Source organism: Aethalodelphis obliquidens, unplaced genomic scaffold, assembly GCF_003676395.1.
Source record: "Aethalodelphis obliquidens isolate GAN/ISIS:26980383/991018 unplaced genomic scaffold, ASM367639v1 scaffold31, whole genome shotgun sequence".
Lineage (NCBI taxonomy): Eukaryota > Metazoa > Chordata > Mammalia > Artiodactyla > Delphinidae > Aethalodelphis > Aethalodelphis obliquidens.
In genome coordinates this window covers 3546356-3566586 of record NW_020837975.1, presented here as the reverse complement: position 1 = coordinate 3566586, position 20231 = coordinate 3546356, and the positions used below count along the sequence as shown (strand labels likewise).

General features: G+C 35.4%; 1 protein-coding gene across 4 annotated transcripts in view; it reads right to left on the bottom strand.

Annotated features, from left to right (window-relative positions):
• Nucleotides 1-19632, bottom strand: part of BMP5 (bone morphogenetic protein 5) — a 118194-nt gene extending 98562 nt beyond the window's left edge. For 3 of the 4 annotated variants that reach the window (XM_027126779.1, XM_027126780.1, XM_027126781.1), the window contains exon 1: nt 18413-19632. In XM_027126779.1, the coding sequence (XP_026982580.1) occupies nt 18413-18902 (490 nt within the window). In that variant the 5' untranslated portion in view covers nt 18903-19632. The remainder of the gene's footprint in view (nt 1-18412) is intronic. The other variant, XM_027126778.1, reaches the window with a different exon arrangement.
• Between the last annotated feature and the right edge of the window lie 599 nt (nt 19633-20231).

Here is a 20231-nt window from a genome sequence, read left to right as displayed (position 1 = left end):
TTGTAGCTATTTTTTTTAGCATTCTGGACCAGTTTATTTAACATTTGCATTTCTGTTTCTTAATTTGTTCACTCCCCTGCCCCAAATGACAAAGCTCCAAATCTTTGACAAAATAATATTTTAATCAAATTTTCAATAACTACCAATGTTGTTTACCTATTCATATTTCTCATTCTTGAGCTATCTCATTAAGATTTTCAACTTATTAGCATAGAATTAACATAGTACTCCATAAAGTGTTGTCTTTATAATTATATATCATTTATCTATTTGTTTTCTTTCCATTTTATTTATTTATTTAATTTTTTTTGTATAATAACATTTGCCAGAACCTCACTGATTACTTGGCCTTTCACATTAACAGCATTTAAATGAATTAATTCATAGTTTGTCTTCTAATTCCATATATTTTTTTAATTTCTGTATGTTATCCTTTCAGGACTTAATGGGGCATGTTGAATAAAATACTTAATTCATTAATCTACATTCATTTCTATTTTTTTTCCTTTTAGTATGAATGCTCTAAAGGCATGAATTTATCCTAGAGTATAGCTTTGGCAACCATTCTTATGTTTTGATAAATTTTCATGTATGGTATTTTCTAAAATTTATATCTTAAACATTTAATTTCTTTCTTAATTTGTCAAGAAATTTATTTATTTATTTATTTGTAAATTTATTTATTTTACTTATTTATTTTTGGCTGCACCAGGTCTTCATTGCTGCACACAGGCTTTCTCTAGTGGCAGCGAGTTGGAGCTACTCTTTGTTATGGTGTGCAGGCTTCTCATGGTGGTTTCTCTCGTTGCAGAGCACAGGCTCTAGGCATGTGGGCTTTAGTAGTTGTGGCACGTGGGCTCAGTAGTTTTGGCTCACAGGCTCTAGAACACAGGCTCAGTAGTTGTGGTGCACGGACTTCATTGCTCCACGGCACGTGGGCATGTGGGATCTTCCCGGTCCAGGGCTCGAACCCCCGTCCCCTGCATAGGCAGATGGATTCTTAACCACTGCACCACCAGGGAAGCCCAAGAAATTTATTTTTAAATAGAGTTATTATGTATTTTATGAATATTCAACAGTAAATATGGCATATAAAATAACTGCCTCTTTGTAACGTACTTTCACAAGTAAAACCTGCCATTAGTTCTGTGGCTTTTGACAAATGCAGAGGTCTGTGACCACCACCACAACCAAGATTCACAACAGTTCTATCAACATCCTTCAGCTTCTCTCTAATCAAACTCTTGTCTATCTTTACTCCCTGGCAAACACTCATCTGTTCCCTATCTCTATAGTTTTGCTTTTCCTAGAACTTCATATAAATAAAATCATACAATATGGGTCTGGTGGTTTTTCACTTAGAAAAATGTAATTTAAATTCATCTATATCTTAACATGTATCAATAGTTCTTTCCTTTTTATTGTTGAGAATTCCATTGAATGGATGTGCCACCGCCTGTTTAACCATTCAGCCACTGAAGGACATTTAAGTTCTTTGCACTTTGGGGCAATTATGAAGAGAGCCTCTGTAAACATTTATGCACAGGTTTTTATGTGAACCTAGGATTTCATTTCTCTATAGTAGATACCTAGAAGTGAAATATCGGGGTCACGATGGATAGTGTATGTATAATATTATAAGAAACTGCCAAGATTTTTTTCAAAGTGGCTATGTCATTTTGTGTTCCTACCAGCAATTTATGAGAGCTCCATATCTTTACCAGCACTTGTACTGGGAGGTTTTGTTGTTTCGTTTTTTCCTTTTTAGCTATTTTTATGATGTGTAGTGCCATCTTACTGTGCTTTTAAATAGCATTTCCCTAATGACTGATGACGTTGAACATGGTTTTATGTGCCTATTGGCTTTCCATAACTTTTATAATATTTTGGATTTATGTATCATCCAATTAGTGATTTATGTAAACAGTCCATGGAATCTCAGAAAAAGTATATACTCTACACAATTTGATACATGTCAAAATATTTCAAAGTACAATCCTTGAGATATGTCAATTAATTTAACTTCATTAATTGTATTAGTCAGGTACATTTTTGTTTTATATTTGTGTGGGGGGGGGTGTGTGTGTGTATTCTATCATGCAGTTTTAATTGTATGGTAGGATTTCATACTACAAATTTGTTTTTATCAATTTTTACTTCCACTTTTAACAATTTTTGTTTTGTGCATTTTGATTTATTACTTCCCATATAAAGATTTGGCAATGCTGGAGTTTTGTTGTTTTATATAGTCCATGATCATAGTGACTTGCTCTGTTCGATGTCATTCATTTTTTCTTGGACCTTAGACTTGCTGATATAAAATTCTGACCCTTAATTTCTTCTGCTTGTATATCTGTGATATACTTTATTCCTTGATTCAGAATTTATCTAATTATTTGATTGTCACTTTAGCTGAGTTATTTTAGCAGTTAGGACACCATCGTACTAATATTTGGATTTCTAACTGTTGCTTAAATGTCTTTTTTTAAAACTATACACTATGATACAGTATTGAACTTTTCAGGGCTAAGAGATATTGATAAGATGATGAACACATGTAATGAAAAATCATGATTTAAAGACCAGATTTAGCCAAAACAAAAGTGCAGGCATATTCTGGCACTCTTCCTAAATCTCAGATGTAGCTATCAGCCAAGAAGGTACTAAAGAGGTCAAGGTGCTGGAAGTGGGTCATGAGTATTCCACATCATTGTGATCATTTAAACAAGGGCTGATGGCAAAAGTAATTCCTAACCATCTCGGGATTCTGTGAAAGAGATTTAGACTCAATAAACAAACTTGATACTAAACTAGAAAGTATGTTTTTTGTGGGTAAATGCAGGCAATGGCCAATCAATTTAAAAATAATGTGCATATTTACTTAGTGCTCTTTCTCTCCAATCCTCAAATGCCACCTTTAAGTACTATAATCAATGAGATACTTATACCCCTCTGCCAGCTCTGTTCTTAGATCATCTGTAAATGCATGTTTTATAATTAAATTACAGGAGATTATTTGGGTGTAAGGTTATTTAGACCAAATTTATTTGTTCAGCTGATTTTAATTCTCAAACTGTGGTTCCTTGAAGACTATGAATTCCCCATTCTTCTTGATTTCTATTCCAGGAATCAGCTACATTGCACCTTTGAGCAGTTATTTCTAGAGTGGGATGTGGATGGAATATTTTCCAAACTCTTAAATAACGGAGTGTTTTCCCATGAAAGTGAGGTGGAAAGCGAGAAATCAAAGCATAAAAATTTTAAAAATTAGAAGTGAATAATTATTAAATACCTAAGCACAGGAGGAATTTCTAGGCATAAGCAACAATGAGATAAAGTAACTAGAAAAATGAACAAAAATATCAAAATAGGACTCCCCAAAGAGACGATATAAATGGCCAATAGATATATAAAAGAATCGATCTTAGAAGAAATACAAATTCAAAAAAAGATGTTTAAGATTATCAAGAATGTAAATATATTAGATTTAATTTAGGTTTCAGTATGATAAAATAGTTCTAGCATTTACTGTTGGTGCAAAGAGTAATTGAAAGAAGTTTACTGAAAAAAAATTTAGTAATATTTTTCAGGAGATTTAAAAGACAGTTATACCTTTTTTTCTAATAATTCACTTTTTAAGATCAGACTCTAAGAAAAAATTATCAGAAATTGTGAAAAATGTTTATGAACACTTATAGAGAGAGAGATATCCATTGCAATGGAATATATAATAGTAAAAACTGGAAAAATTACATGCCCAACTATAAAAGAATGTTTACGCAAATGAATTTTTCAGCTGAAATATTACTGTCGTTAAAAGTATGCCCATAAAGAGCATGCAAAGAAATGAGAAAAGTCATATACTAAAAAATCAAGAATAAACTAAGGGTACAACATTGCATAAACATTGCTCAACTCTATGAAAAATGTATGTTTGAAAAGTATGGAAAGAAATATATAAAAATATAAACAATGGTCATTCTAGATAATAGAATTTAAACTTTTTCCTTCTTTTTTTTAATATCTCATTAACTTTTTTATATTGAGTACATATTGAAACAGTAACATTTGGATATATTGGATTAAAGAAAATATATTATCAAAAATAATTTCAACTGTTCCTCTTTAGTTTTTCTTAATGTCATGGATTTTTTTCTTTTTTTAATTTCTTTTTTTTTAAATATCTTTATTGGAGTATAATTGCTTTACAATGTTGTGTTAGTTTCTGTTGTATAACAAAGTGAATCAGCTATATGTATACATATATCCCCATATCCCCTCCCTCTTGAGCCTCCCTCCCACCCTCCCTATCCCACCCCTCTAGGTCGTCACAAAGCATCGTGCTGATCTCCCTGTGCTATGCAGCAGCTTCCCACTAGCCATCCATTCTACATTTGGTAGTGTATATATGTCAATGCTACTCTCTCACTTTGTCCAAGCTTCCCCTTCCCCTCCATGTCCTCAAGTCCATTCTCTACGTCTAAGTCTTTATTTCCTGCTTAATTTTGGAAATAAAGTGGCCATGGTGTCAGCAAATTAGCTTATCATAATGCTCTGCTTGCCGTATTTCCAAAATGGCTTTTATATAACAGGATTTCCACGTGGAAGAGCTTTTGTCAGAGTGAGTTCCCTGTAATCCCAGGTACCCATGGTGCTCTGTCAGAAGAGTTCCAGAGTTCAATGTGCACAGGAAACCCTATAACCCACATCCTCTTTGCAGAGATTCACCATGCCCGTTAGCATAATAAAGATACTGAGAAGTCTCCTCTTGGAAATATCAAACTCTATTTAATTACTGTTTCTCAGCATCCTTCAAATTTATTTGACTATAAAATTTCAGATTCACTCCCTAGAAGGACTTGAAATGCTTTCAATGAAATCACCTTACAAATACTAAGAATTCTGATTAAAAAGAGTCAGTGATTGAAAGTGCCCAAGAAATTTAAACAATCATGATTCAGCATGGGCTTGAGTTATTATATGTCAATGAAGTTAGTGAAATTAAAAATGATTTTTGATCCATTCATAAACAATAATTTTATCTTCTGACCTTCTAAGTACATCTCAGTCTAAATATTTAGAAGTCAGATATTGAGATTGTTCACACTTCCCCTTACTTTACAATCAGGCCATGGGTTGATTGGGTAGGAACAGTTAGGTAAAGGGAGGAAGAGAGAGAAATAAAACAGAATTTTTAAAAAGAAACAGGTGCCATCTTAGATGCTCATCGTTACTCTGCAGATACCGCTTGACTTGCTTTTCAAAGCAGAAATTAGACCTCAGGCATTTTGCTAAGAGTTGATACATGAACAATCATCCCTGCTTTTTACAAGCCCTTTTTTGATTTCTTGGCTTGGTATTGAGGCTGAGGGCAGCTGAAACTGAGGGCAGCTGCCCTCAAACACTTCATCCCAGAAATACTTTCTCTTGGAAAAAAAATTAATTATCCCCAGGTCTTAGCTTATAATTTATAAAATACATAAGAAGCAGAAATAATAGATTTAACTTTGGTGTGATATAGGGGCAATGAGTGAGTTATGTGAAAGGCACTCACTTTACACGTGCAAGAGATTAGGGCTGTAGCTGCTACAGATCAAGAGATATGCATTCAGTGTGGAGTGTTCAGTTATATAGCATACAGAGGAGACTTCAGCCACAACTAGCAGGATGGAGGAGAGGCTAGCTGCCAGAGTTCCCATCTGCAGCAGCAGGAATTTCCTCACTTGTAGGTAGATGGTCCTGTAGCCCAAACTTCTAGTCTAGTAGGTATCTCATGACATTCACTGACCAGTCCAGGATTGGGTCAGAAAAGCTGTGACAAGGCACTAATCCTTAGGTGCAGGGCAGCCCTGTTATGTGTCCTCCTACACTGGCCAGCACTTTGATAGTTTTCCAGCATCCAAATAAACTCACGATTTTTTATTCCAACCTCCAACCATTGTTTTTGAGGCCTGTTACTGTTTGCAACTTTGAAATTCTACCTCTTTTCTAGTTTTCCAAACATTACTCCTGTTCATCCCAAGTCTGTCTTTGGAAGGTGGGAATCAACACAAATCCCCTTTCCATTCCTCATTACTGGCCAGCTGGTTGCATGGCACAAAGGTCAGTATCACTGGTGTCTTCAAAATGCTTGCCTCCCTCTGCCTTGTGAGTATTATGAGGATTTGCCTCCTTCAGAAGGCCAAAACATCCCAGTTCAGAAGAAGGCCTGGAGGAGCCCAACTCCAGGGATAACACTCTTGGTAAGTTCATCACTAGAAATTTTTTTTCCCTAAAACGTAAAGCATTACTAATGAAGTAAAAATATTCCAAATCCAATATGGGAAGTGTTGGAAAAATATGTAGAACTTGATAGAATTCAAACCATGTGCCAACCAACAGTCTTCCCAACAGCATCTACAAAGGCAACACAGTACAGCAGGGAGCAGCTTAGATTCTGAATCCAGTTCCTCCTCTTACAAGATGTAGTACTCCGGACCAATGCCTTAACATCTCTGGATCTCAGTTTCCTCATCTGTAAAATAGGGTAATTTTGTGGGAATTAAATGTTAGCACTTGAAATGCTATTAGCACTCTGTCTGGTAATTTATAAGCACCAAATAAGTGTTAGCTGTGGAAGACAGTGAATTTCAGTAGAGCAGAAATCATTATAAATCTTAAGGGCTTTTTTTATCATTTCACTTTGATGATCTGGTGTTTGTTGATATGAACTCACAGGTAAACACCAGTCAGGGGCATGGTGCCCCAGGAGACTTAGATCCACATTTTGCTGTATAAGTTCATTTCATTGTCACAGCAGATTGTTGGTAAAGAGTAAAACAGTGGTAAAATATTTGTCAATGTTTCTCAACAATCAAGTTGAAGTAATAATGGTCTAATGCTCAGGATCCTGAGTAGATTCAAAGATATGTATCCAAGAGGTCTGTATACCAATTCTTGGAATTCTCTGTTATTCCCTACATGATAAAATGTGTCTTCAATGACTCATTATATCTTGAATCCACATCACGTGCAGTGTCTACAGTGACAAAGGAGACACTGAACACAAGCTTGTTAGCACACAAATTAAGAAGTAAGTTAGGGTCTGGGGTCAAAATTTAGACAGATCAAATAACTTAAAGTTGAAAAATTGTATGACCTTTACCCCTATTTCCTAAGTACAGCACAAATAAATAATGAATGTTTAAGCCACACTTAGGTCTGGAACATGCAGTAAGCATGCAGTGTAAAATGTGAACCTTCTTTTGAGATATTTCCCCTAAAATCACCTAGTGATTTTAGGGGAAATATCTCCTATTGGTAAAGTTCTACCCGCTACACAGCAGGTTTCAGAGTCCCTAAGCTTTGCTGAAGATTGGTTCTACCTCTGCCTTATGCTTTTTGGACTAACAGGCTTCCTTAGGTTCTGTTTGCTGGTAAGAAGCTTTTTTTTTTTTAATTGTCTTTAAAGTAATTTAGGTTTGAAAACTATTTTCTCTGCACACAAGAGATTAATTCTGCCTGGTTATTTCAACAACAAAGCAACACATTCTTTTAGATAATGTTTGTTAGTGCTTTTCTTTTTACTTGGTGCTGGAATTTTTGTGTGATTTCTTGAAAGTTGGTGACACTGAGCAAAAGAATCCTGGCACAAGAATCAAGAACTCTGGGCCTGGACCTGGCTCCTCTTGCCCTGTGATCTTGGCAGTGGGACAGGCAGAGTCTTTCCACAGTGCCTGACCCAATAGTAGGTAGTCAGTTCCATTTGCCCAATGACTGAATGAATGACCTGTCAGATCTCCACTGCTCACAGATGTGTATTGTGGGGTCATATCCACTTCCCTGAGTGCTGGATGCTAAAGTGATGTAGAAAAGTGAAAACGATGATTATTGTTGTTAGAAGTTGCACTGCTGTCTATGTATTTCAAAAGTAGGTTACCTAAGCTAAAGAGTAGTGACAAAGAACAAAAAAATGTATAGCCAGACAGATCGTGGTCCCAGTACTGATTCTGCCATTTACCAGGTTGGTGACCTTTGTTAGTTATTTAACCTCTGATGAGTCTCAATTTTCACATCAATAAATGGGAACAGAAAAATATTTACCCATAAAACTGAGACACAGATTAACTAAAATAATGCATGTAAATCACTTAGTCCAGTTCCCAGCACAGGAATTATACTTAATTGTTGTCATTGTTGCTACAACTATACTATCATTTAAAATTATGTGACAATGTCATATACTTTAAATGTACCACATACACACACAAAAAAAACAATGATAAACAGCTTGCTTAATTCTGATAAATTCTCCCTCCAAGTAAATAACTGTAAAATGCTAACTGTTTTTGATATGGCAGTATGGAACAAAAAAATCCTAATTATTGATTGGAACATGTCAATAAATTTTGGAATCCATATTTTAGTTTAAGAACTTCACTCACCACAATGAAAACTTTAGCAAAGAGCATTGTAATCACTTATCTTTAGCATGTTATCAAATAATGAAAAAACAATAAATCCATATTTCCCACTCAACATATTAGGAAATATCATAAGACTATGTGATGACTTTATAATATGGATACTGTAATCAGAAGAGGTCCACAGTTCATGCATGGCCTTTTGTGTGACTTTTTGGATAAAACTCATAAATTCCCATCCTGCTTTAAAATATTATAACAAGAAGCAATTCAGGAAAATTAATAAAAAGATCTGACTGTCATCTGAAAAACAAAAGAAACACCCAAAGAAATAGTCTAGGAAAGTCAAAATGCTTAAGGCTGAATTGTTTGAAATAGAAACAAAATGATAATAATAATACAAATAGTAATGAGAACAGCTACAAATTAGAAAATCATAAATTCAAACATGATCTGATTAACAGACAACACTAAAAGCGCCAGAATTGAATGATTATTTGAACAGAGTGGCTTTCCTCTTTTAGAGTTCAGGAGTTTATTCACCAATATTTTCATCATGAATCAACTTTTTGCAAAATTAAAACTAAAGAAAAACACAAGTTGGCTTCTGAAAATAAGCTTTCGAACTCAAGATTTTTTCTTCCTGTCTTTCAAAAGGGTCTTTTAGAGAATGCCCAGCCTTCACCACCACATGTTTTCTAATTCTATATTATCACTTTGGCCTGCCATCAGTTTCCCCTTCTCCATAACAAGCAAGGTAATATCTGGAACTAAAGTAGAATGTTGGGTTCGTTCTAGGAAAGGGACCAAAAGTAACTGAAAAGCACCTTTCAGCAGCAACTCACAGAAAGTGTTGCCTTCAGGTGATCACAGGGAAGCCCCACAGTTACCCAAAGGCTCAGTCATGAACTGACCTTTCCTTGGACACCCCAAGGAGGGAGCAGAGCCCATCAACTGACCAGTTTGAAGACAGAGTCCCTGAAATTCAAGTTCATTTTCTTTTGGATGGAGCAAAAGTCATGTGCATAATGTTCCACAGTTTCAAATAGAAAATTATCTGACAATGTCTGGTGGACTGGGCGTAGAACACCAACTGAAACATTAGAACAGCATGGATATCCCTCTAGTAGAAGGAATTATAGTAGCAATAGGGATCATTAATTGCATCCTTTGGTCACGTCGGCTCAAAGACTTATACCCTTGCCTTATTAAGTCCTAACTACAATTCTGTATTATGATCTCCACTTTACAGATGAGGGAACAGTCTCACGAAGTGAACTAGTTTCTTCAAAGATATGCAGGTGTTAATGCAAAGCTGATTTTCGAACCAGTGTGACTCCAAAACGCTTACACTTAAACGCTCCTGAGAGGGTTAGAGAACCAAATAACCCCTCCTCACTCTGAGCAAAGAAAACATCTACAAAATATTAACCATAAGGCTTATAGAATTGATGACCTTCACTAAATGAGTCTTCCTCACTAAATGAGTCTTCCTCACTAAATGAGTCTTCAATGTCTGCATCAAAGTTATTTGCAGAGGAGCCTACATAATTTCCAAGTCGAACTCACCCTTCCTCTGCTTTTGATAATTATAGAAGTAAAAGCAGGTTAAAATTTCCATCCTTCAAAGCTTTGAAGGGGAACAGTTTATACTGGAAAGAAGCTGTTCTACTCAAAGCTCCTCTGGGATTAAAGGGTAGGGGAATGGCTCTGGCCTCGAGGCTTAGAGGTTGGTTATTTATGAGAACTAAACAGCAGACACACCTGCTCCCCCATGAAATTCCGCATCTGTGAGTCACAGGAACTCTGCTAGGGGAGAGGAAAGGTAACAAAGAAGAAAGACAATCATCCGAATTTGCCTCCTCCTGAAATGAATTTTACCTGCAACATGCACTGTGGAGAATTTTATATGGTTCCACTCAGAATTCACAAAACTTTAACACACAGCCACGGGTCCTTTCAGGAAGAATGACATAGAATTGAGAATCAACAGGCCTAGAGATTGAAAACACATATTGCCCTTTATATTTGCCCTATGAGTCTGCGTATATTCTAGCGCTTTCTTTACTGAGTTTTGTGATTGGCAATGGTAGTCTGCTGTTTGTATTGTGGCTTTTGTTTCTAGTTTCAGTTTCCTCTAAAACAATTTTAATATATCATGTGAAATTACTGATCCAGATACAATTTAAGAATTTTTTTTCAGCATGCCATGCCTGTTTTTGCCACTTCACCAACTTGTGACATAATTAGTTCTCACACCATATTATGATTATCTCTTAAATTTTGCAATAAATTGACCAGGACAAGGATTAACATACCCATCAGTAACTTGCACTGAAATTGAAGTGATTCTAGAACTCCTGTTGACTAAACATTCAATATGCATTTATCCAGTTGTCCCCAATATCTTCAGTTGGTGTCTCAATATACACTCTCCCTGTTTCTCTGCTCAGCTCTCTACATGGAGAGGCTGACTTTTCAGGAGCTGATCCAATGGGCTCCACGGCCCTTGGCTTTCAGTGAAGATCAGCCAATGGGAAAGGCAGCAGAAAAGTAAGGTCTGGGTATTTACTGCTTGACCTCCCTCCCTGCTGAGTCCATAGGGGTTGGTTGCCTGGCATCGTTCTCACAAAGGCCACTGTTCCCGTCAGGGTGCCTTCCCTCTACAGTCCTCCTCTAAGCTTTCTGGTAACTGTTTCTGCTCCCGTTCCATCCTAGGAGTCATGAAAGAAGGCTCCCCTGCTTTTCCACATTCTGCATTATCTCCAGTTTTTCCAGAAAACCCCACCTACAACATTAGAAATATTATAACATTAATTAAACTCTCCTCAAATGATGCACTTTGTGCATGTTGTCTCTTTCCACTGGGGATAAGAAAAGGATGAATAGGGCTTGATTCCTGCTAGTGTAACATGAAATCAAATATGTACTCAAGAGGGTCCCGCATCGGGTCTAATACCATGCTGCCACCATCTTGGAATTCTTGATAACTCTTAAACAAGTGGCCCCACGTTTTCATTTTACATTGGGCTCCGTGAATTACTTAGCTGCTCCTGCAAATGTGGTACAGATGTTGGCTACAAATGAAATTCCAGTAACAATAACGGCCATTTCGTGAGGTCTCACTAGGCTCCAAATACTCTTCTTAAAATTGTATGTGATTAACTCATTTAATCCTCTCAGTACCCAAGGAGGAAGGTGGTATTATTATCAGCAGCACTTCTTAGGCAAGGAATGAGAGGCACAGTGAGATGTAACTTGCCCAAGGTCACCCTGCAAGAAAGTGTAGACTATGGGATCCTAATCCGGGCATGCTGGCTTCTTCTATGCTACTCTGCAATTAGGTTTCATTTATAATTAAATCTTAAAGCCGTTTGAGCAGTAATATGCCATGGACTCAGAATTCTGAAAATAGACTGCCTCTCCCTCTATAGGAAGGCTAATAGCAAAGTTTCACTGAGGACGGGAAATCTGTGTGCAACAAATAATATTGAATTTCTCATATCAGGACAGCATAGCTGAAGGGGTCTGTAAATGTTAATAAATCTTTTGATGTTGACATGTTTCATAGGCCTGCATAAAATCTAAGTGAGATTTGCATCTAACCTCTTTAAACTATTTTCTTTATTGCAAACAACTTAAGGAAAGCTGTTAAACCACAAGAACAATAAAATTGTTATTTACTTCCAGAAAGAAGTTAAATAAACACAATATGTAAGAGATAATATAATTAGATGTATTTATTTCTAAAATGCAGGGTTGTTTTTGTAAGGCAAGCCCCAAGACTCCATTGTTTATGAAAAGTAAAATGAAAGGACACATCATCGTAAAGGCGAGGATCTTCATCATCTTAGAAATTATAAAATAATTATTAAATAATTAAACCTTTGTTTCATTTCTATACCAATCAAACAATTTAACATTACACAAGGTCTGGGTTTCTATGTTTTGTATAATGTGTATGTAATTCACTGCCTTCCAAGTGTAGATATGTACTTTTTCTTTGGTTATGAAGGTTTGTTGTTATTTCCCTTTCTCCCAAAACCGCTAAAGAACCTTCTTGCAAATCTACAAATGACATTTTTTGCTTGTTTTAAACATTGTACACTTTAACAGATTTTGTTTCTACCTTATTAGATTATCATTTTATCACAGCCGTTTAGATAAGACTCGTACAAACCTGGGGTTACTACTTAGTTGAGTAGATTCTTGTAAACATCTCCAAAAAAGGCAGGTGAATACTCCCACTATGATTTTTATCACACTGTCATAATTTTAAGCTCCATGACTGGATCTTAAACATTCCCGTTAGACATCAACATCACAACAGCTTCCTTCTCCCCCCAAATAAATGAGCCAGTTGTCAGGGCTGACTGGTGTATTTTAAAGGATATCTTAGCCAAGGGTATTATTTTAAGAGATGAGCAAATGGGGAAACCCCACAGCCCAGCCAATAAAATATGAACTGAAGGTGCAAAGAAGCACTCATAAATATTCCCTAGAACAAGGGATGCATTGTTTCCCTCCCAGCCTTTCAGTGGCTCCTCTGATCTCAGCCCCTCTCTGCATCAGGGAAGCCTCTTCCTTTAACCTATTTTTTTTTTCAAGCTGAGTTACTACGTTATTTATGACTGTAAATGTGAGTAGCCCGTCTGTGTGCTCCTTGTACACACACACTGAGAGCGCCCCCTCTCTTTGCCCCACTTTGGTGTTTCAGTCCGGAAGGATGAAAGGATTTCCCCCTGGAGCCGATGTGGCTGGGGATGTGGTACTAGCAGCAGTGTCAGGATAGAGGTAGACAGAGGGTTTCCCCACAGCCTCCACCTGCAAGGCCCAGAGACGGCCCCTAACACTCATTCCATTCATTTTCCTCCTTTCCAGGGCTTTAAAAAATACTTTTACTCTCTCCATCTCATCCTCATTGTTCTCTGTCTCCAACTGTTACTCTTGATCTCTTTATGCCCTCTCAACATCTCTCTTCAACTTAACAAAGGAAATCCTCATTTCTTTACAGACGTGCCACGAGTATTCCATAAAAATTCTATTAGCCAATGGGTTTTATAAACCAAAAATGGATCGCATTTTTGATTAGCGTTATTTTTGTTCAGTGGTGCGTTTTTCCCTTTTTTTTTTTAACTTGCCCTTGAATTTCCCCTTTTAAATTTTAATACTGTTATAAAATAAGAATGGCAAAAACAATTAAATTCAGTCCATGGGATCCTGGGGGAGAGGTGAGGAGGCGAAGATGAAAGGCATGGTAGAGAAACAGTTAAAGGGGATGCAACAGCCAGAGAGGTTCTGATGCCCTGGGGAGCTTTTCTCCTGATGGGTGGAGGCTGCAATAGGCCCATCATAACCTTTTCCTTCTCAACAGAGAGAAAACAGGAGACTGTACCTCAATGATGGAGCTGTGACGAATTGATTTTCAGCTCATCTAAGCCTTTAGCCACGAAGAAACAAGGACCAAAAGCAGACCCCAGGAAGGGTGGGGGCAGTCAGGAGAGGGATGCCAAGAAAGCCTGAAGCTGGAGAGGCCCTAGAACTACAGAGGAAAGGCCAACAAATGGGAGGGGCAGGAGGTGGGGAGGAGAGAGAGAGGTGATATTGCAAAAATGGAAGAATGAAAGGGAAGGAGCTGGAGATGGTGGGTGAGCAGCCCCAAGCCCTTCTACAGGTGTTATCATACCTTCTTCTCTCCGGCCATGACTTCTGATTAAACTTCTAAAACTAGCGATTTGTGAGTGACCGTTCAAACGTGCAAAAAACTTCTATTTAAACTATGATTATAACTATTTCTGCAGCCATGCCCATCAATCAGCAAGGACATAGCTTTAGAGAAGAACAAGAATCCCCCTGGGGTGCGTTCATGAATGCCAAGGGTTGATGAAGAAGAGAGAGAAAAAGGTCTCCACCCTCAGTGACTTCTTTTCTCTTCAAAAGTGAAAAGTTGTAAAGAATGATTGTTTTACCCAGTATTACCATTTGTGATTCCAGGCATAATCCATGAATATGTACTATAATGGTTTTAGATCATCTTTCCTTCCATCCCATCCCCCTTTCCTCAAAAAAAAAATTTGTGTGTGTGTTTATAGGTGTGTTTACGTTACACAAGTGTTAATAACCCTGTTGGAGAGACTACATAGATAGGCATCTTTAGGTAGATCTGTGTATAAATTCCTCTCCACTGGGCACTTGAGTCAGCCAAAACCAACAATAAATATCAAAGATGTCTTTCAAAGCTGTCAACTGAGGGCATAAGCATTTTTTTTTCTTCCAATACCAAGGGAGTTTAATGATTTGGGGAAATAGGGGAGAAGGGTTTAAGCATTTTTTTCTATTTCATACCTTAACATGTTAAATATGTTGTCATGAAACATGAAAAAATGTAAGCATCACATTTTTATACTTTTATGCTTGAGAATGAATATACATTCTTGAACTGTATCTGAGTATTTCACTCCAAACCAACTGATCAAAGCCCATTAATAAACCCGGAGTTCTCTATCAGGGAAATACATGTTGACAAAGAATAATACAAAAGTGAATTTCCTATGTTGACTGATTTTTGTAATTTCCTCTAAAACATCTACAATGTTATGTCATTTTAATTTTATGATCACCAAGTAATCAAATTGGTTTCTAACTAAAAGATCTTAGAAATACACTACTTGTTTATGTAAACTAGAGATATGCTTAAATGTTGCAAGCAACTTACCTAATCATTCTTTTAATTTGCAAAGGTATTTGATATATAAACTAACCCTTAACATTTTTGAAAAAGAAAAAATTTACCAGAAAGATATTTTTGTTACTAACTAAATAGTGTGGAATTGACTAAGCAAAATTCCACTGATATTCATTAGTTTTAGAGAGAAAGCAGAGAAGTCAATCTGTAAAAGCTATAGACTATGAGACTGACAAAAGTTGGCCTAAGAATAATGAATAAAATAAGGTGGAAAGTTTCTCTTCACACAATTAATAATTAATATTTGTTTCTTCAAAGTGAACAAATACTAAAATAATTTAAAGGTCAGAATAATGTGTTTGGTTTCATATTTAGTTGTTTACATTGGCCTTGAGGCCATTTATTCACATTTTATTTTTTCTTCTAGTAAATTCTACTCTATTTTATGCTTATGAACATAAAACTAATCTCATCTGAAATTTTAAAAAATAGATATTTTTTTAATTATGATTCAGAGTTTGAATTAAATTTAATTGTTCTTGGTGAGCAAAACTTATGTTGGAAAAAATGTCTTTCTGAATGACAAGATAATTGTAGAAAATCCATTATTTGACTTGAAAATGACACAGCAGGCATTAATAACAAGGATGCTACTAGATCCATTTTATATAATTCAACTTGTTATGGGAAATGTCAACAGATTCTTTTCACATTTTTAAATATCAGGTGACTTCCTCAGTACAAATCCCTTGCCTCTTGCTAATTTGATCATTTGCCCTCAATCTCTACTATATACATATCTTTTAAGATACTAAAAAAATAAAATAAAATCCTCTTGAGTCTTACAGAAAGTGAAAAAAGTTTACGATAATATTGGTTAATGAATTTTACAGTAAGAAGCACTGAAATTCTTAGCACCGTTAATAAAGATATTACACTCTTACCTTTTCTAAGTATACTTTGACCTATTTTATTATGGAAGAAATATAGAAGTTAAAGCTTTTTACAAAGTAGTGATTGACTATAAGCTTTGGACGTATTAGAAGGCATGGTCTAAAGATAATAAAATAAAACTGTGGGTCAATTTTCCTCAGAGACTACTAGGAAAAACTCACTTAGTATCACAATCAATTTGTCAGTAATTTCATGTGAGACATTTCGTTTGGAATTATTAAATAAGGAGAAAACAATACGGTCTATTATTGAAGATAAATCACTACTCAGCAAGTTAAGCATGATAAGAATATATAAATAAATAAAAATTTTCTGAAGCTTATATTCAGTATTGTTTCTCTAGTGTAAAATGAATAATTATATTTCATGGTATAGTTAATAAACTGCTTTGTTATTATAGTCCAAACAAATAATCAAAAGTCTACTGATTTAAAAATATAAGTATTCTTTAATGACAAAAATGGTCCTAAAAGTCCTTGAATAAAACTCTTTATTATTGGTTTTGGCTTTCTTATTCTATGTAGATTTATAAAAATCAATGGTGCACGGGTTCAAAAATCATACTTCATTCCTTTCTGAAAAAATAAATACACTCTCTTGTGAATGATCAAAGTATTCAATTTTAATATATTATTAGAAAAGATTCATGACTGAGCTATTGTTTTATAAAGTACATAACATAACACATTCTTTCCTGTCAGATTTTAGATGACCTGAACTGATTTTTTCAGTGATTTATTTTATGAATATGTAAATCATGCTAAATTGCATTTTTTCTATGAAAATATTAAAACTTACTTAAATTAATGAATAAGCTTGAGAAATTGCTACAAATTCAAACATACCATGAGTCACATTTGCATGCCACTCATGAAGAAAAAGCAAACTAATTTAGAATTAAGATATATTTTAATGGCTTGAAAGTTCCAAAGGAACCTGTTAATTACATGTAGAAGAAAAGGCCCCCATGACACCCGATTAAGGCAACCAATGATGACTTACTAAAACTTATAATGAGAGCTTTGTCTCCTGTAACGTGAAACATATGATTTATTAGGCACCTTATCCTTCCTGCTAGGATTGCTCAGAGCAAATGATCAGGGCATATTAAGCAACACATATTATAAAAGCATCATGTGTTATTAAGATTTGTTGCTATCTGACTTTTCAAAGAATATTTTTTGAGATATTATTTGAGGAAGTTTTAAATTAGGTGTGTAATAAAACGTCAATTTTAAGTCCAAGTAGATTGCACTTTTAAAATAAAGTTTTAAAAGTTATAACATTAAAATTGATTAAATTTATTGATTAAGTTTTGTCTTCAAAAATAAATACACTCTATGTGGGTTTTTTTGAATGTTTAAAGATAGTAAATTTTCACCTTCAGTCACTACTAAAAAATTTAAAGAAAATTACAGCCCCTGTAAAATCATTTTAAAGTGGTGACTCTTTAATATTATTGCAAGATGAAATACTGGGCACTAACTTATCATTTGATATTGTCAATATCAATTTTCTAGGTATAGTCAGTATCAGCACTAAAACATAATTTTTAAAATTATTCTCTAACCATCCTGTTAATTAAATAATTTTTCAATTGAAATTTTTTTATCTTAAATGACAAGGAAAGTTCTGTATAGGTAAAGCATCATAGCATGTTTTACATTTCTCTTGCCTCTGAAAAAAGTCAAAGAAGTATAATATATTTTAATCATTACAGTTAAAAAATGTTAGATTGAAACTTCTTTTCCAAAATACTTTTCACAGCATTTCAGAATCTATCCCTGAAAGTCTTTGATAGTAATCTTTTACAATATTATTTAAACTTAATTAATGTCACATCAATATTTTCACAGTAGTTTCCTCACTAAAATGAGAGTTCTTAAGTGGCATATAAATTACACTTATATGCCTTTTAAATTACTAACCAAAAAATGGTCCAGAATGTCACTTTTACTTTTCCATCTGTAAATACTTGCATCATCATCATCATTATTATTATTACTATGACTATTATTTTGCCTATAGCTTAGCTATCCTCATAAATTCTCGTTTTTTTAAACTATTGCCTGTTTATTCATACATTTAAGCAAAGTTGAAATTTTAACAAGATGAGAAAAGACCCAAATTTACCCAAACGATGTGTTTAATTTTAGCTTTTTATATTAAATATATATATATATACATATGACTTTGTTGCCTAAGGCAAAATCTTATTTTATGTCAATGAAAGAAAGGAAACAGAAGCTGGAGAGGAGAGTTATAGAAAATGACTATATATAAACATGACCACCTACCAGGCAGCTACTTTACCATTAGGAAAACGTCCACTTCGCAATAACATAGATTAACAAATAAACGAACAACATACCTAAATTGACAAAGCTCATGACCATGTCAGCATCATTCAGAAAGTTGGCATCATGTAGGCTGGCTAGAGGAGGACTCTGGGTGGTCAGGGGAGTCGTTCGAGACAACTGGATGCGGCGAGGGTACCCATTGGGAGAGGCTGGGGAGCCCTTCCTGGCTCCCCTGGTCTCTGCTGCCAGGGATGCCCTCACAGAGTACTCCGGCTCCTCGGGGTTCTCCTCACTGGCCATGGCGTTGTACAGGTCCAGCATAAAGAGAGGTGCAGAGGAAGCTTGTTTTCCAGGTGAAAATGGTCTGGGTCTGTGAGGCAAACCCAAGATAGAAAGAATTTCCCTCTGTATTTCCCGTCTTTCGTGGTTCCGTAGTCGTCTATAAATAAAACTGGAGTGAACATGATTGTCTCCCAAACTTCCTTTCGCAGAACCCACTAGAACCCAGCAGCTCCAGAGGAAACCCACAATACCCCTAAATAAAAATACAGTCAGATGCATTTTTGTCCAAAAGCAAAAGTTGATATTTTTTAGTCGTTCTTGTCCTCTTACCAAAAACAAAAACAAAAAAATCTAAGTTCTTAGGAGGTATATTTCCCCAGTAGCTGAAAAACAAATTTACCTATTCTTCATGACAGTGACATTTCTGAACACACATCCTCATTGATTTTCCTGCCCTATTTTTAATATATTGGAATATGTCAAGATTAGTTATTTCTAAGAAAGCTGAAACAGATTTCCAGTTATCCACAGTTGTTAAGAGTTTTTGCTGCATGGATAGAGCAGAAGACGGCTAATATTATTTGATCAGATGACCTATGCATTCCTATATCAATATATGATAATCAGGCCTTTGGTATTTGAATGAACGGAAGTTGATCTTCTAATAAACTGTAGTTCCCAAAGTGATCTTCACTTGCTCTTGAGTTCTTCTCAACCCTTGAGCTCTTTCCAAGACAAATCCTGACTTCTGAATCACAGATCTATGCTGATCTGCACCTTGGTGTTGGAATATATATTTGTCCGGCAGCTTGGTGATAACTTTAACATCTTTTGTGTCGTCTTAGTGTAAAACAAGACTCAAGGTTGTACTATTCAAGTCAATGTGTTTTCCTGAATTTACTTGCAAACCTTCCTGAAAGTCCCTTCACTCTCTTTCTCCTTCTTACTGTTAATTCCACCTCCAGCAGACACAAATATACCAGCCCTCTTCAAGGGAGATCTAAAGAGTAATGTAAGCACAACCCTGCTGGGAAAGAAGAGGCTTCTCATTGTAATTTGAAACTGGTAAAGCAAAAAGAACTTAACCCCTTTGCTACCAGAAAAGACTTCATTTTCGCAATTTTATAGGCACGCATCTGACACAGCACAGTGATGCATGGAGCATGTAAGTTCTGCGGGGGAAAAAGCCAGTTTTCAAGCGGCAGACTGGAAATTTGGTCACCAATTTTATAGAGGACCCTTTCAGATCTTTCTTTTAATAGTACACATTTAATACACTTCTATATTAAGTCTCAGGTTGTGGCTGAGTTAGCATGAGATGTCTCCGTTCTGTATTTGAGATTATTTCTAGTTTTTATAAGTTATTAAAGCTTACTTCTTGAAAAATAAAAGGAAGCGTCATAAATTGAGGTTAATTTGTTGTTAATGACAGCCAGATCTCTTTAGAATAAAATACAGTAGAGAATTCACCACCAGAAAATATATTCTAGCTCCCAAAGCAGTAGTTATAATAATTCCATAATGGTGATGAGATAGCCCAGGTATAATGATCTTCAAACATCAAAATTTTAAGCAGAAAAGCGTATTCATATTTCTCTTGTTAACTCG